Source organism: Rhinolophus hipposideros, assembly GCF_964194185.1.
Source record: "Rhinolophus hipposideros genome assembly, chromosome: 15".
In the NCBI taxonomy this organism is placed as follows: Eukaryota; Metazoa; Chordata; class Mammalia; order Chiroptera; family Rhinolophidae; genus Rhinolophus; species Rhinolophus hipposideros.
The window spans coordinates 5262599-5280380 of NC_138061.1; the positions used below are offsets into that span (position 1 = coordinate 5262599).

General features: G+C 43.3%; 2 protein-coding genes across 2 annotated transcripts in view; one reads left to right on the plus strand and one right to left on the minus strand.

Annotated features, from left to right (window-relative positions):
- The window catches only part of DHX32 (DEAH-box helicase 32 (putative)), a 39755-nt gene that overhangs the window by 9309 nt on the left and 12664 nt on the right, over positions 1-17782 (plus strand). The window contains exons 2-4 of the mRNA XM_081074231.1: positions 216-745; positions 9146-9339; positions 14165-14537. Coding sequence (XP_080930357.1) covers positions 464-745; positions 9146-9339; positions 14165-14537 — 849 coding nt within the window. The 5' untranslated portion in view covers positions 216-463. The remainder of the gene's footprint in view (positions 1-215; positions 746-9145; positions 9340-14164; positions 14538-17782) is intronic.
- The window catches only part of BCCIP (BRCA2 and CDKN1A interacting protein), a 29706-nt gene continuing 24547 nt past the window's right edge, over positions 12624-17782 (minus strand). Inside the window, exon 8 of the transcript XR_013994978.1 lies at positions 12624-12844. The gene's annotated coding sequence lies outside the window, so the exon portion shown is untranslated. The remainder of the gene's footprint in view (positions 12845-17782) is intronic.

The window sequence follows — 17782 nt, forward strand, 5'->3', positions numbered from 1 at the left end:
GTGGAATCACTTTCTAAACTGCACAGGAGAAAAATTGCAGCTGACCCTACCGTACAAGCTAGCCTAACTGATGCCTGGTCTTTTAAGCCGGCAGCGGAAATGACAGACAGTAACCAGCCAACAGAAAAAATAATGCTGTTGCTTTGAACGCCGATGCCCTTTTCTTGTGAACATCTTGTGTGTGTACCTGACTTTCCTTTTTGGTTTGTTTTCAGCATGGTTTAGTGACAGTCATTCCACGTGCTGAAGGTTACTGAAGTGAGCCAGCCCAGTGAGTGGGGAACGCGGCAAAGAACAGATAGGATTTGAGAAATTCAACTTACTTACTAAAGCCTTGAACTGAAGCCTTTGAGACCGGGACATCTGAGTGTGTCTGAGTGCTCTCCCCAGCTGCGGGCAGTGGCTTGTTGCAGGAGAAACTTCACTGTGGGATGCCCGCTGCTTGAGCTCGCTCTTGGACAAGATGGAAGGAGAAGAACTGGACTGTCCAAACTCCTCCTCGGAAAAACGCTACTTTCCCGAGTCTCTGGATTCCAGTGATGGGGATGAGGAGGGCATTTTGGCCTGTGAGGATTTGGAGCTGAACCCTTTTGACGGGTTGCCATATTCATCACGTTATTATAAACTTCTGAAGGAACGAGAAGCTCTTCCAATATGGAAAGAAAAATACTCCTTTATGGAGAATCTGCTTCAGAATCAGATTGTGATCGTTTCAGGAGATGCTAACTGCGGCAGGAGCTCTCAGGTGAGTTGCCACCACAAAAAAAAAAGTTTGCTTTATATGTTGTGCTTTTTTTATTACTTAAACAATCACAGTGTCACAGCAGTTTTAATAACGATGTTTTAATAACGATGAATCTAAACCTAAAAATATGACACAAGAGAGCATTAGCAATGCAACCATGACAATTAAGTTATCTGATTTTATATATTCAAACCAGGTGAATAACAGTTAGTAATATTTAATGTGGATATTAATTGTGTTTAGTGTACCACTGAAGTTTCTCTAAAATAGTAGCAAAAAAATCCGTTTACTTATTATCTCGTTGCACATACTGTATTTTAAAAGATGTTATAGCTTTGGGGATGGAAGTGCCATGTTTACACACCTGCAGTGCGATCATCAAGATGTTAGGATGTGCTTATTTGTGAAGCTGGGTAAGCTACAGAAATTCAAAAGCACATGGAAATTTTGTTTTCCTGATTATGAGGAATAACTGAGTGGCCGCACATTTCTGGGTCTGATGAGGAGGGAAGAATTAGAGTAGGTCGTTAATGAGTACTTATTGTCTGCTTTGTTGTTCCTTTTGATTTTAGTGAAATCTATATTTCACTGTGAAATTGCAAAGCCAGCAGTATTTTTATTACAAAATTAATTTCTAGATTCTTATGATGTTAGGATTATATTAGACCACAGAGATAATCCGATGGAACCCCTTCACTTCTCAGGTGATGAAATGTGGCTCAGCGGGATTTGGGGATGTAACTAGTGTGGCACAACTTTCTGAGCTGGAATTATAAGGACACTTCCCACTATGCATTGCTGCCCCCGAGCTCGTTCTTACCGCTCAGGTTTCCTTGTTTTAAACATAACTGGAAGAGAGGAAGGGCGAAGGACGGACAACAGGTGTTTTTCTTTAATCTGATTTATAGTTGCTAGCAAGGGTTTATTATGATTTATTATTTGTCATGATGAGTTATTGTTAGAATAAATTATTTTGGTTTGTCATAAGCATCTCATGAAAACTGAAGGAGTAATTCTCCCGATTTCTGTGGACAAAAGCCAAGTTTAAAGTTATTAATGTTTTTCTTTTGCAATAACTTTAGACTTACAAAAATAGTAGAAATTTTCCATATATTATTCACCCCGATGTTCACATTTTATTACATTTGCTTTATCAGTCTCTCTCCATATACATGTACATGCACACACATGCACATACACATGTACACACATGCACACACATGCACACACACGCACACAGATGCCCAGAAGCACACACGTGCACATTTTTATCCTGAACCTTTTGAGTGTAAGTTGAGGATGTGATGCCCTTTGCCTCCAGGTACTTTACCAAGTACTGAAAACTGGACAAAGCCACAATATAATTACCAAAATCAGAAATGTAATATTGACATCTCATTATGTAATCTATAGACATTCACATTTTATCATTTCCCATCAATGGCTTTTATCATACAAATAATATTTTCCTAGTCCAGAATCCAATCCACAATTGCATTGCATTGCATTGCCATTTCTCTTTCCTCACCTTTACTCTGCAACAGCTCCTCAGTCTTTCCCTGCCCTCATGATCTTGACATTTTTGAAGAGTACAAGTAGGGAGGTGTTTTGTACCATGTCCCTCAGTTTGAGTCTGTCTGATGTTTCCTTAGGATTCGGTTCCACTTACTCATTTACAGCAGGAAGGCACCGGAGCTGTGGTGTCCTCACCTGTGGTGTCCTCAGGGTGTCACATCAGGAGGCACAGAGTTTTCCCATCACTGGGAATGTTAAATTTGATGACTTGGTAAGGTGGTAACGCTCTTGTTTTTTATTGTGACGTCACTATTTTCCCCCATTATTGGAAAGACGCAGAGAGACTTTGAGACTCCATAAAGTCTGCTTCTCGTCACACGTTCACCTCCCAGTTTTAGCGTCCTTTGGCGATTCTTACCTACGTCGTTATTACACTGGTGGTACAGATGGTGTTTTCTAATTCTGACATTCCTTCCATGTGAATATTTGGAATTCTTCTGTAAAGCTGTTTCTCTTCATTATTTATTCATTGATGTATGTCAATGTGGACTCATACATTCTTCTTCTCTGGATTAATCATGACTAAGCCCATTTATTTTGTTGCTCAAAAAGCCCCTGCTGTGGCCAGTAGGAACCCCTTCCAGAGAGATCACTTCTGGGCCGTTTTTGCAATGTCCCCCTCACTCTTGGGCACTTCTTTGCTGGCCCAGTAAGAACACACAGGCTCATCTAGTGTGTTCCTGGTTCCAAGCTTGGAAAGCCATTTTTATCAAGGAGCCCACTTCCTTCTAGTGGAGAATTGTGTTTAGAAACCAAGATCGGGGAACTCAGCGTGCCCGTTGCCTGTGGTTTATCATTGTGTCTAGGCCCTCTCAGTGGACAGAGCATGGAAACAAATATGTGCATGTGTACACTCCTCTCTCTCTCTCTCTCTCTCTGTCTCTCTGTCTCTCTCTCTGCCTATCAAGTGCTATTCCTCTCTCTTCCTCTGTGTGTACTTCTTTCTCTATATATATTTCTGGTTATCTCTATCCCTATCTGTGCACGTCTTTAATACCACAAGTTCTTACTGATGCGTCTGATTCCAGTTCCACACTGCGGGGTTCATGCAAGCCTCCCCGTTTCCATAGTTGTAACTCTCTTCTCCAACTGGGAGAAACCTACCTCTCATTATTCACAGTATCTTTACTTGGTCACCCTTAGAATACTCATAATGTAGTTTCAGAATTGTTAACCCCCACTACTATAAAGTTTTTAAATCTATACACTCCTTGAATTTTCTTTTAGAATTTGTCATCTTTAAGGGCAAGAATTACATGTATTATGTAATATGTTATGTTACTACCTAGCAATGGTTTCTCATGTCATTTTTACCTTCTCAATAATTTAAAAAATCAGTCTTGCTTTCTGTTAAGTGGGAATGCAGACTGTATCTTCAAGGTGGGAGAAATCAAAATAGTACTGAAATGATGAGAATGGGCCTATTCCAAACTACTTTAAAGTAGTGGGAACATCAGGTATTGTGTTAATTCTGGAAACAACTTGGTTATTTTAAAAAGAGTTTCCAAGAATGTTCTTTTTTTTGTTCCTTGGCGTTGAAACCTTTCAAAGAAAAGCCTGTCTTCAGGCCCAAGCATCCCAGAGAAAACCACAAGGGTCTTTGCTGGATCCTAAATCTTCCATCTCTTTGGTGCATATGGTATGAAGGCTATTTCGTGACTGGCCTAGGGAAAAAAGGACAACTTTTCATATATTTATAGAGCCTTTTCCTCTAACCTTTTCTGGGGCAGGTTTATGAAAAGGTCAACAAGAGAAGGACATATTTTTAGGATTCTCTATTTTGCTTGCTTCTCTCTAGCTTTTGTCCTGAAATCTCCCAGGAACTGTGGGGGGTAGTGAGGTGAATAAGCATGATGTAACTGCCATTTAACCTAAATTAAGAAGCTGTATAGAGCATCTCCACCTTATCAACCGACTGAACTTGCCCACCATTGTCTGCTGGTATGTTCTACGTGTGTTACTCATGCCAAGATAGGTAGGAGTTGTCCTGTCTGTCTGGGAAGTGTGACGTCCAGTTCAGAAGGGGCCCACTGCTCTGTAAGTTGTTCTGCCGCCTCGATCGCACCGGGCAGCCTCGGGCGTGCTGCAGGAATGCAGCTGGACGGATCCACGCCTGGGGGGGGAACTGGCGGGCCTTCAGGTTCCACTCCGTTTTTGGATCCATGACTGGCAAGTGAGTGGGACCTTGGCACGAGCTGCAGCCTCGGGTGCAGAGGAAGAATCAGGCCGCTTGGACGGACAAGTGAAATCAAATGAGGGCTGGGCGCCTTGGGGACCAGGACGTACGTAACCGTAGTAGCATCGTGTCTCACTTCATTTATTCAGAAATCCATTAGCTGAGGCAAAACAATCTCTCGCAGTGTGTGGGGTCGGGAAGTCCTACACAGTGTCTCTCCTGTGAATGTCGTCTTGTCCCAGTGGCAGCAGTGACGTCACAGTGTCCGATGCCACTGCTGCTGTCCTGGGCCCACCCTGGGGCCCCTGGACCTCAGCCCCCCCAGCGTCCAGCAGCGCAGCCTCGGCCTGGAGTCGGCAGTGGAGAGTCTCGGCTCTGCTTTCTGAATTTGTACAACTTGTAGAACTTCAGCCACTAACTCAAGCTGATAAAGCCCTGGTGTAGATTAGATACGGTGCCCGCCTCGTACCTCCTCTCACAGCAGCTGATGGGCCGGCCGCCCGCTGATTTCCTTTCAGGTAGGAGAGAGGAGCCGAGGACGCTCGTTCCCGCCGCCACACTAACGCTGGATGCCTGCCTGGCACACCCAGGCCCGGCCCACGAGGTGGCTGGGCGAGGTCGGAGCCGGAAGCGTGCACCAGGCACAGAGTACAGTCCAGAAAATGGCATTTAGACAGAGGATTGAGAGAATGTGAAAAAATGGTTAGGTGAGTTCAGAATGAAAATGTTCAAAATCGTGATATCCAGTAGGGAGAGTGTCTAGACCAAATATAAATCGGCATGTCGTCTATGACCAAAACTCTCAGATAGATTGCTTTGTAAATAGATTTATTTTTTCACGTGTTAAAGGAACAGTGTCCCATTTTTTTCATCAAATTGCACAGCTTTTGCTAAGTACTAAGTGTTGTTTAAGCCACAGGCAAGGTAGCCGAGAATTCAGTGTTTCTGTCTGAAAAAAAGGTAAGGCCAGTGATTCATAGAGAGGTGCAGCTATTTCAGCTTTCCGGGTTCTCACAGTGCCCACTTAGAATGTTTTCTAAATGTTGCAGGGGACGGGGGCAGGGCTAATGTCTTCCAAAGAAAAACTATAGAGGGAGAAGCGAAATCTCTAATGCACTTCATTGGTGAGAAGGGTAAGGTACTTTGAGGACAAAGAAAAAGCTGCTCCCAGAGGAGACTCAGAGAAGCAGGGCACAAAATGGTCTTTATCCAAAGTACAGAGAACACATGAGTCTCTTGTGAAGCTGTCATCTTGGGGTCACTTGAAATTGTGAAATGTTCACATTTCTGGCATTTGCTGAGTCGTAGATTTTCTCAGCTGGTACTCTGAGTTGGCCAAGGCATCCAAGCGCCCAGGGCACCTCAGGTTGCGCAGAGCGACCCAGAAGGTTTGCAGAAGCAGTGGAAGCGTAACGAAAAGGACAGATGACTTCGCGTTCCTCTCCTCTCTGTTCAGTTTATGTCTGCATCACTTGCTGTTATTCCCCTTGTGGAACTGCTGCTGGGAGGGGCGGTCCACCCGACGCAGTCACAGTCGCGTGTCGCAGGGCTGTCTGCAATTAGTTGTAACTTGTGCTCAGTGGCTAACTTGGCTGTGTCAGCAGACGCCCCACACTGAGCGCCGTGTGTGTGCGTTCACTCTTCCAGTTGTTATCCTAACTAACGTGTAGAAGGGCTGTTCCCATTTCTAAATTAATTTCTTTGCCTCATAGGTGAAATCATTTGCTTTATTGCGGAGGAGGGCAGAAGGGGCAACGAAGACCGTTGGTTTGGTCTGTTTGTTGCACTGCCAGGCCTGTGTGACAGTTATGCTGTCATAAACATACTGTAATAACTCAGTGCAGAATTTTTGTGAGTAGATAGGAATAAGCGAAGTGCAGTGAAAAACCAAAATCAGAAGCTGGGAAACATGGCCCATAATCGTTGGAATCCTGGGAATTGTAGAGTTTGAAAGCAGCGATCCTGGAGGTTAGCAAAATAACCACATGCAAGTGTTTTAGTAAAACTGGATGGTGTCATGTCCGCAACACTCTTAGCCGTGTGAAACAGCCCAGTGCCGTGGCACTGTCCCCTGACGCTGCCATTAGGCTGGAAGAGTAATTCTGGCTGAGAATCTCGTAGCTTCGATCACCTCCTTTGTATAAAGATGCTTGAGAGCAACGGGCTCTGTGGACGTTACACTAGGTGAGAGAGGAAGATTTGGATCGGTTCTGGCTGTGCTGTTTGCTGGCAGTATGACTTGAGCCAGTCACTCTTCTAAGATGTTTCCCCACGTGTAAAACGAGGATGTGGACTCCATGCCTTCTAGACATCTCTCTGAGCTCTGAGAGTCTGTGACTTCCGTGTCTTTCCAAGCTCTGGCCCCTCCCCTTGGCTCCTGGCCTGTTTCTCAGTTGATCTCAAGATGTCCCCCCTTCACAATGACCTAACAACACTGACCGCCTTCCCAGCTCTCCCAAAGGGCATCTCCCTCCCCTCCCAATCCTCACTCCCCCCAAAAAGAACTGGGTGTTACTGTTTAGCTTCATTCATTCATTTTATTTTGCTTTCAGTCTTCTTGTTATTAATGATGGCATTACCTTTGTACTTTAAGTTAGAAATCTTGAAATATTTTTTTTTTCTTAAGCATAATTATTCTGCTAGGGAGTACTGCTCATTCTTCCTTTGCAATCAGTATTGCTTGGTTTTATTACTTCTCTCCCAGGCTAAGTCCTGAGTCCAAGCCTTTCTCTCCCTTTTTTTCAATTATTCCCATGTCCATATCCATCCATCCATCCGCCCATCCAAATATTTATTATCCCTGTTGTGAGCCAGGCCCTCTGTTAAGTATCGGAGGCAAACACAAACCATATGTGTGCAGCCTGAGGATCTTCCAGTTTAGTGAGGAGACAAGATTTCAGAGTTTTAATACTGTTTTTCATGAGCATGAGATTTGAAGTCTTGGCTAGGGATCCTAGGTCGTGGACCCTTGCATGAGGGAATCAGGTTCACAAGAGAGGATTCGGCAAGAATAAAAAATTACTTGCTAGGGAATGAGGGAGATGACAAGTTTTATGTGAATTCCCAGTTAGGTGACATGGCGGTCGTGAAGCAATTTGATGTAGAGAATACAGAATCACAGAATTGAAAAATATTTATGGAAAGTATCAGAAGTAAATTAGTTCATTCAACCAGTACTCACTGAGTTCTGGGATTGTTCGGTGACTCAGACAGAGCTCCTGGCTGGCGGGTGGGTACGAGGGCACCAGGAGCCTGCCAGCCACTGCAGGGAGCCGGGCCCGTGCTCGTGGGGAAGTGCTCTCCGGGGTCTCTTCCCAGGGCTCACAGCCAGCGTGGGAAGAGATGGCACGGGGGCTCAGACCTGAAGGCTAACTCATCTATTCAACCCATTTTGCAGGGAAGGAAACTGACGCTTAGAGAAAGCGTCCGTGTGACTTAGAAGGAACAAACTAGCGGCAGGCCAGACCTGGAACTCCTGACTCCCATGCCTTAGGCGCCTGGTTAGTTCCGGTCTCGGGCCTTGGCTTCAGGTTTCCCGAGTGCAGTTTCTTACATGGGCATCTTTCATAGAACCAAGAGGGTAGTGATTACTGATTAGTTTCCAACCTGTTGACAAGGCTGACACCTATCTTAAAACGGAGGAACTACACTTGCACTTCTAATCGGGCCATTTGCACTCCCAAGTTCATTCATTGTGGAGTTACTTACGATTCTTGGTAAGTTATGTTTATTTTTCAAATTACAGTGAGGATTAAAATCTAAGAGTTCCATGATGGGCCTAGTAAATAGCAAATCTCAGGATAATGAAATATTAAAACTTTTAAATACCTTACATCTATTTTTAAAATACTCTTGGAATGATTTGTTTTAAAAATTCATGTAACAAAGCATAATTTATTGACAGTGCCTTAGGATTGTAGCATACAAATGAGCTCAGTACTTTCCACTGTAATAACGCTTCCCCATGTGAACTTGATAAAATCCACTGACCCATAATACACTTTCGATACAAGGACTTTTAAAATGAATGATCCCACTGCAGCCTTGGTGGTACCTTTTCCCAAACCTGGATGGATTGGTTGATTTTTCTCCCTGGGCCTATTTTTCATTGTATTTCGATGGTAAGTGCTAGTGTATTTAGCTTTTACTACAGGGAAGTTTTAAGTAGGCTTATCTGGTTATTTTGTTATGATCACTTAGATATAAATGTAAATGCTTTAATTCTGAGTCACTATTTTTCATCGAAATGCTATTTAATGTTTACATTGCTTAAAACACAATAGTTTATACCAGAAGCCACATTTTTGATGGAGCTTTCTTGTAACCAGAAAGAAAATAATAATCGGTAAATATTATACATTAGTCTTTTCAGAAACATAGCTGAGGTTAAACATTTTCTTTTCCTTTTATTTTTATCTGCCTTTTTTTCACCTGCGAGTCAAACTTGAATGGTCCCTGCTAACTCCTTTTTCCTCGTAACTCTATTTACGAGTAATAGCTCTGTGCATGCACACAGACTGTTCAGAGTTTCACTAAGATATTATGAGCCCACTGGTGATTCACTGCTGAAAGGAAAATCACGTATAAGACGGGCCCTTGGTTTTGTTGTTTTCCTGGCGGGAGCTGATGTGTCTCGTTTCCTGTTAAAGGTTCCACAGTGGTGTGCTGAGTACTGCCTCTCCATCCACTACCAGCACGGGGGCGTGGTGTGCACACAGGTCCACAGGCAGACCGCCGTGCAGCTCGCCCTGAGGGTCGCAGACGAAATGGACGTGAACATTGGCCATGAAGTTGGCTACGTGATCCCTTTTGAGAACTGCTGTACCAGCGAAACAATCCTGAGGTTGGTTTGGGGCCATTTCTGTGCTGTGCCTGACCACTCTGGGCTGTGTTCTGCCGGAAGAGTGTGTTCTTGCAGTCACGTTTAAGCATCTGTTGTGTTGCATTATAACGGGTCTCTGTCTCCAGCCCAGCATGCACCAGTTGTTTTCCCGGACGGTGTCATCAGGGATTCCTTGTCTAAACTTCTTCTGGGACTCCCCATAGTTCTCAGGAAAAAGCACGACTTGTTCAGTCTCCCAGAGACCGTCAGGCTGGTGCTTCTCCAGCTTCCTCTCAGGACAGGTCCATACAGGTTGTGTGTGTGCTCATCAGGGTGACACTGGGTCTCTTCATACATGCCAGGCCCTCTGCTTGCAGTGCCTGCACCACTTCCAGACTTGGCTAATTCCTCCTAGCCACGCGAGAGTTGGCACAGGGTCACCTACTCCACGAAGCCTTCCCTGACACTCCTAGAGTGTAAATCAGAAAACCCTGGTGGGTTTCTACAAACTTGGGATCGCTCTCATCATGACAGTTCAGAGCCCTGCTTTGCAAACTGCACTTTTCAGTCTTCCAGGTCCCAGGAAGCCTTCTCATGGCTACCACAAGTGTGGACAAGGGACATCCTTCTTATCTCTGCTTTGTTTTAGCTTCATTGGGAGATTTCCTTTGCATAAAGGGTACCAAGAGCTTACCACAGAGAAGAAACGAAAAGAAAAAGAAAGAAAGTTGGGGGAAATCACTGCTCTGGGCCGGTGTTCTCATGCAGTTTTATGTCACAGCCCATAAAGTGGGAATGTCTTAACAGCACCTCCAGGAAATGGTCACAGCTGCTGGCAGCCAAAGGTGACCGTCCCCAAGGGCTTCAGCTGCCCCCAGGCACTGCCTGACCGCTCCAAGGGCTAAGGAGACAGGTATCTCAGGAATAGTATGTCTGCACATCTGTAGTGCTTTTGTATGGCACACCAGCGTGCCCGGGCACAGCTCTGAGGAAGCTCTGCTCTGTGTAACTGGGGTGACATAGTAGGTGTAGCAGAGTACAGTATAGTGTGGTAGGTATAGTGTGGTACAGTGGAGCGTAGCAGTCCAGTGGAGTCCAGTGGAGCAGAGCACAGTCCAGTGGAGTCCAGTGGAGCAGAGCACAGCACAGTGTGGCAGGGGAGGTGTTCTGCATACTCATATCCCCAGCACCCGGCATGTTTGTCCCATGTAAGATGTTTCACAAATCTGGAACATCTGGGTCGTGGAAGGAAGGAGTAGGTCCTGTCCAGCTACCTGCTACAGACTCTGGTGCAGTTCTTTTCCCAATGAGAAAGCCCTTGGGACCCATTTAGTTTGTGTTAAGCTGCTCTCCTGCAAATGTTTATCTTCAAAAATAGAAGACATAGTCTTCAGGCCAGTAGTGTTAAACCATTGGGACCCTTCCAACCAACAGCACTTGAACTTCGTGAAGAGAGGTAACCTGCTGTTATAGCCATGATGTCCCGGGGTCACCAAATTAGTATATATTTATACGTTATTTATTGTGCAAAAAAAGATATAAATGAAATGTAAAACCCTCTTTGCTTCTTAGGAACTTATCAACTAGTTAAAGAATTGGACAGGACATACAACCCTGAAAGGGTGAAGGATCCCTAAATTTGGCAGATTCATTCCTTGTCTGTAAAAATGGGGTGATTAATATACCTATTCACAGACTTGTCGTGAGGAGTAAATGAGCTGACATATGTGACTGACATGTGTGTGTTAGCTAGTTTTACAATTCTAAGCGTAAATGAGAACCAGATCCATTTTCTGGGAGACGTATGAGAGCTGTAATTTTTTAATAAGCTCAGGTTGCATAACTATTTCAATGGAGGATTTGAGGTTGGCTATTGATTTTTAAAAGTTCTGTGTTCTATATTTGATACTCTCTTTTTAATTTTCTCTGTAACCCCTTAGTATCTAATCCATTAGGCACATGATCAGCACTTAGTAAATCAAATCTTTATGCCAACCACCATTTTTTTTAGATGCCTTATACAACAATTTAGTTTTTCTTTAAGCTTTTTTCGAAACAGTGGATACCTGACTTTTTATATCTAAAATAGTTTTCCTGAACTAGATAGATATCAAGGTATCTTGTAGAAGTGACACATAGATTTCAAAATACAGACCCTCTAGAACACAGATTTTTAAAAGAATTACTCAAATTTTCATTTAAGGTCACTTTCACTATGTATAATTTTAGAAAAGATTAATAAAACTTTTCTGTAATTTATATTCTTAGCTTTCAGAAATTTAGTGTTAGGAAATTACAATTTAAACTGCGTTTCCTGAAATGTTGGCAATGTATCTATGTTTTTACATAGTTACCAGTAACAGCACTTTTTAAAGCACTGTATACATGATCTTATTACCATAAAAGTGAGAAATAGCTCTCTGTATTACGTGGAAAATGGAAGGTTTGCAGAGTAAGCTTCAGGATTGAGCCTTAGTATTCCCTTAGTATTTTATAATCATCGAGAAGGGCAGGCCTTGCTTGCTAAGTGTAGCAGAGTTTTAAATAAGGCATCATCTCATCTCTTTTTAATTAAGCCCAGATACATTTACATAACACACATGCCTTCTCCACCTTACAGGAAGCATTTCTTCCTATAAGATCAGTGCTGGGAGGAGTTTTGCTGAGGAGGGAATAGAGATTTAATTCCTAATATTAAGGAAGTATTATAGGTTAAAATAATTTGTTTTCAGACAAGAGGCAGTTGTAACTTGTTATATCACACTAATTAACCTCAACAACAGATGACCTGAGAGCTAGATTTTGAATGCATCTCTCTCTGTTTGCATCTTGTACAAAGTGTAATATTCTAGTATTGAATATATATGTGTATATATATACAGTATACAGTATTCTAGTATTCAGTATATATATATATACTATATATGTATGTATATAAATATATCTATATTTATATACACATATATATGTATATACATATATATAAATATGTGTATATTTAAGTTTGAGAAAAGGAATAATTAGCAGTTTATCACTGCTTGTTTGGTAAGACGCAGGATGAGAACGGTATGAAAAGAAAGGCAGAGAGCAGATGTTTTGCTCTCACAGAGGTGCCACGAGGGGGATCATGGACCTTATCACCAAAACCACGGAGGCCAAAGAAGTAGTTTTATAATGTGCCAGTGGCAGGAAGTGTGGTAGATATTCAGGTTTAAAGCTTGACTCTCCCTGGCTTTATGACTTGGGCAGGGTACCTAACCTTTCTGAACCTCAGTTTCCTCATTTATAAATATGGGATAGTAATGCCGACCTTGAAGATTTATTCTGAGGGTTAAATGAGAAATGTTGCAGCAACGCAGTGCCCGGCACACACCAGGCACTTCATAAATGTTCGTTTCCTTCCTTTTCTTTCCTTCTTGAAAGGGGTTGAGGACCCCACAAAGTTTCCCCAAGACCACCCGCAGTTCTGATGACTTGCTAGGAGGACCCAGGGTTCCGCATGTACGTTACGCACAGCTCCGATTTACTGCAGGAAGGATAGAAAGCAAAGTCAGCAAAGGGAAATGGTGTGTGGGGTGACGTCCAGGAAGCCAGGCGCCCTTCCCCAGGGGAGTCACGTAGGACACGCTGATTCCCACAGCAGTGAGTTATGACGACGTGTGTGAAATGTCCTACCAGAGACCCCTTCCCCGGGGTATTCACTAGGGACAGGTCATGTAGGCAGGACCCTCTTGTTCCAAAACTCCTGACTCCCAAAAGGAAAGCAGGGTAGACCACATTGTTTGTACAAACAGTAAGCGCCCTGAGCCCCTCTTTATCGGTTCTGGGGACGGTGAGAACCGCGCCCCTCCCCCAGGTCTGAGTTCCCAAATGCCGGTCAAATCTGTCATGTACCGGGACAAATAAAATAAATAAATGTGTAGAAAACATCGGATTGGTTTCTTCAGGGAGTAATATAGGTAAATATGTAAATAGTGTCAGAAAGAAGGTTTGCATGGTCTGGATGACCAATAATAGATTATTTTTAATAATAATTTTTTACACTATCCCAAGACTCCTGTAAAATTCCATTAAAATCACTGCTGACCGACCCTCTCCGGGAATGCTAGCCAGTGTGCTGCCCTGAAATAGGTGATTACTTTGTAGGTGCTTTTGTTTGATTATTATTTGGGTGACTCTTCAAACTTGTTGACACTAACATGTTGGTGATACTGTGTCCCACAGTAGGCCACCAGCTGAGTCCTCCCAGTGGGCTGGCCGGGCCAGGGGCCCGAGACAGGAGGGTCCCAGTGGGCTGGCTGGGCCAGGGGCCTGAGACAGGAGGGTCCCAGTGGGCTGGCTGGGCCAGGGGCCCGAGACAGGAGGGTCCCAGTGGGCTGGCTGGGCCAGGGGCCCGAGACAGGAGGGTCATTCTTGTATCCTTTCCTTGAAAAATGTGTGCTTTTACTTGAAATTCTTCCATTGATGAAAGAGGGGGAAATGCTTACTGTAAGGACAGAGTATTTTGTGATATTGCTCTTTTGTTTAAAAAGTTCAGGGCAAATGTTACATATAACTCTTGTTAATATCTGTAATAAACATTTAGGGCAGAGGTCTTTAACTTAGGGTTCAGCGATGGCCCTTTGGGGGTCTGTAAACGTATGCAAACTGTGTTTAAAATTTGCTAGTATGTACTTTTCGGTTTTGAAGGTCTGTAGATTTTATCATCTTAAAGGAATCTTGGCCCCAATAAAGATTTAGAACTCCTGATTTAGAGAAACAGATACAGGAAAGTCACTTTTGTTGTTAGGAGTTTTCTGTATGATTTTCATAAGTGTCTTCTAACGTTAGTGTTTCTTCCTTGTAGGTATTGTACCGATGATATGTTGCAAAGAGAAATGATGTCCAATCCTTTCCTGGGTAGCTATGGGGTCATCATCTTAGATGACATACACGAAAGAAGCATTGCCACTGATGTGTTACTCGGACTTCTTAAAGATGTGTTACTGGCAAGACCAGAACTGAAGCTCATAATAAACTCTTCACCTCTCCTGATCGGCAAACTGAGTTCTTACTATGGCAGTGTGCCTCTCATAGAAGTGAAAACTAAGCGGCCTGTGGAGGTCGTGTACCTTAGCGGGGCTCCAAAGGAGGCTCTTGAGTCTGTTCTACGCCTTCTCTTCGAAATTCACCAGTCTGGTGAGAAGGGTGACATTGTAGTCTTTCTGGCCTGTGAACAAGTAAGTCAGTCTTATTCTAACCTAACAGAATCATAAGGTTACTCACTGGCAACCTTTTAACCTTGTCAGGAGGTTTTGAATAACTAACGTACAGGTTTCAGTTTGCTAATTAGCTGTGTAAATATTTGGTGCCACCACACCTGATTTTTATACTTTGGAAGAAATGTAGGTAGGGCAATAAAACCTGAGCTGAAGGGACAAGGAAGTGTCTCTAAAATCACATGCTGCTCTGAAAACAAATGGGTGAGGTATGGAAACGCCTACTCTGTAAACAGGTGGTTTATAGAAATGATCTCCAAGGCTAACTTCCTTCACCGGGTAGGCCGGGTCCTGGGCTGCCCCACGTGCAAAGCTGGTACCAGTCATGCCTGCTGTGCCTCGTCTCGGAAGGGAAGACACCTCCCTTCTGATCAGAGCATCTGCTGCAGATGTGGAATAGAACCTAAATATGTGGTGTAGAGTCGAGAAACAAGTTCCCACAGGTGTTCCTACAATAGTCGGTGTAGTGCTGGGCAGAAAAATGTAATTGATAGCACACCCAGAAGGCTGTCTTCTGACACTGGGGTTCTTTTCTTAAATGAGAAAAAACTGGGACTCTTGAAAATGTCTTTTCAAAAGAACAATTGGAAATGTATAAGCGAGTATCTGTCAGTGCTTTTCTACAGTCAACGTGTCATGTGGGGCAGCATCTTCTTTATTACAGCCCCACGTCTCTCTCCTCTATTCTGTGGGCGAAATCTGAAAGCCTCTGGAATCTCAAGAATTAGACCCTTCATCTTAGAGACTAATTTTCTGGTCTTTTTTTCCTACCCACCATCTCACTCAGAGAGTGAAAGTACTAGTTTTTAGACCATGGCTCACATATGTAGTGATTGCAGTGATTAAACAGAAACCAAAAAGGAAATTGTTCGATGTTGGCTGAGTCTCTAGACTAAGTACCTCATCTCTCCACCAAGGCCGTTTCCTAAGTATTCCCATGCTTTCTGAAATACTTGCAGGAGTACTTACTCTGTTTTATATTCAGAGCATCAAGGATGACTCATTCTCCTAGCCTTGGGAGCTTAGGCAGTTTTCTCACAACTTGGATTTTATCTGTCTCCATAAAGACAGTCATTTAGTATCTCCAATATATGATTAACTACAGCATATTTAGCTACGTTTCGTGCCTGGATTATAGTTTCTTGAGCAGTTCATCTTCTGCCCACTACAGTGATTTCTTCTCTTATCACTTCCTAATCTTGCATGAGTCAAGGTATTCAAGAAAGCCCTGCGGACAGTAATGAAAGGATTGAGGAGCTAGGAGAAGAGGGTCTCGGTGTACCTGGGTGAAGCCTAAGAAAGGAAAGCGGACCAAAACGAGAGGTCTCAAAAATGGAAAGTTAGAATCACCAGGTGAAAAAGAAGACAGTCATTTGGGGGTGAGGGGGGGACGGGTATAATTACGACTAGGATGAGTAAGCACAAATTCCAAATGGACTTTTGAAAAATAAATCTTATAACAGAATTGGGGGGAGTGATGGTTTTAGAGTATTTGATTCTCGTAGTTTAATATAAGCTGTAGTTAATGGCAGTAACTTTGGAATTGCCAGACTTTAGAAGATGCGTTTTTACCTAGGCTGGTAGTAGGAAGGATGAAATCCCGGGGCTTAGAAAGTTAGGCAATCTTCCTCGAAGTGAGACCGGAAGGACATTTCCTATTAAGAAATCATCAGTCTTGCAGAGTCTTAAAATCTTGAGAGTGACGGTGCGATGAAGGCTACGGGAGGATTTTGCATTCTGTACCTCTGAGAATGAGGACGCATCCCTTGGGCAGGTGGGGCTGATCTGACCCAGGTCCAGCCCCCCTGGGGTCTCTGGGGAGTGTAGGGGGCAGGGAAGGGGGGGGGGGCGCACAGTGGGCCACCCGGTGAGTTGGGCAGCAGCTCTTGTGGCTTCAGCACACCTTGGTCGGGAACCAGTTTCATCCTCACAATTCAGTCCAATTAATTTCACAGCTGTCACCTGGTTTTCTTTTCCCCCCTCTACCATCCGACAAGCTGAACACACTTCAGTATCCTGACAGACTTTTCTATTTCTTTACCACTTATGTCAGGATTACCATTAAGATACTACTTCCCTTTGGTCTGGAATCTGTCTTGCTCTGAAATCCATGTTAACGGCTATGGATCGTTTTTCCCCCATACTATTTGAAGCTTTCGAGATCCCTGTATGAAACTTTAAAGTGTGCCATAAATGTCACATGAAAACAAACCCAAGCAGTCTAACAGAAACGTACCGATTGTCATTTTTTGGTTTAAGCAGTATGTTTTCAATCGCAGCAGTATTCTGACATTCGGTGACGTGGCATTCGGTGCCTCACCTTTCGTCTGCTGGCTGAGTGCCTCCCGTGGGAAATAATGTACAAGTCACCTGCTGCCCGGGGCCCTCGTACCTAGTTAAGACTCGGCGCCCTGCATGTTTACAGTGTGCTGTTCCTTATCGCTTAGATCACAAAAAAGGGAAATAAGTAGAAAACATAAGAGGAGATTTATGGTAATATCTAGCCAAATTAATTGTGCAACTTGGAGCTATCACAAAGAAGGTGCTGTTGGGTTAAGGTTTTCCTGGGGAATGTCCTCTCTGGCCGTGGGCCTTTCATTTTGTGTGCGTTGTTGTGTTTTCCTTTACAGAATTATAGGGAAGGCCCACATGTGTAAATGCACTGTACACATTGAATAGAAAGGGAATGAATAAACGATTGGAAGCACCACATGCATATTTTAAGCAATTTCTTCAAATTCTGAATTTTCTGACTATCTAAAATGTCTTGAGTTTCTTGCACAATTTCTTACTGGTACGTGTAGTTTTAGAGCAAATAATTGACTTTTTGTCTGATATATTTTACAGTGAAACATTTAAAAGGCACTTCTAAATGCTTGAATCATACAAAGATGTAAATAACAGTGAATATTTCCTGCCTCCTTTATTGCATTTCTGCTATTTCGAAGTGCTAATGGGTGAAAATAATTTTCAAAATGACCCTGATAGAGACTCTGGTTGTAGAATGTGTTCGTACATATGCTGTTACTAGAAATCTCGAGACTGTGTTATACTTTTTCATTCTGCCACCATTAAAGCACAGCGATGCCTCATCACTAATGTGAGAATAACTTGTTTACCCCTCATCGTTAATGGATATGAGAAACTGCATCAAGCTAGAAAACAGGCTAAATGTAGGAAAGCAAAGATAGTACATTTCACAGGAG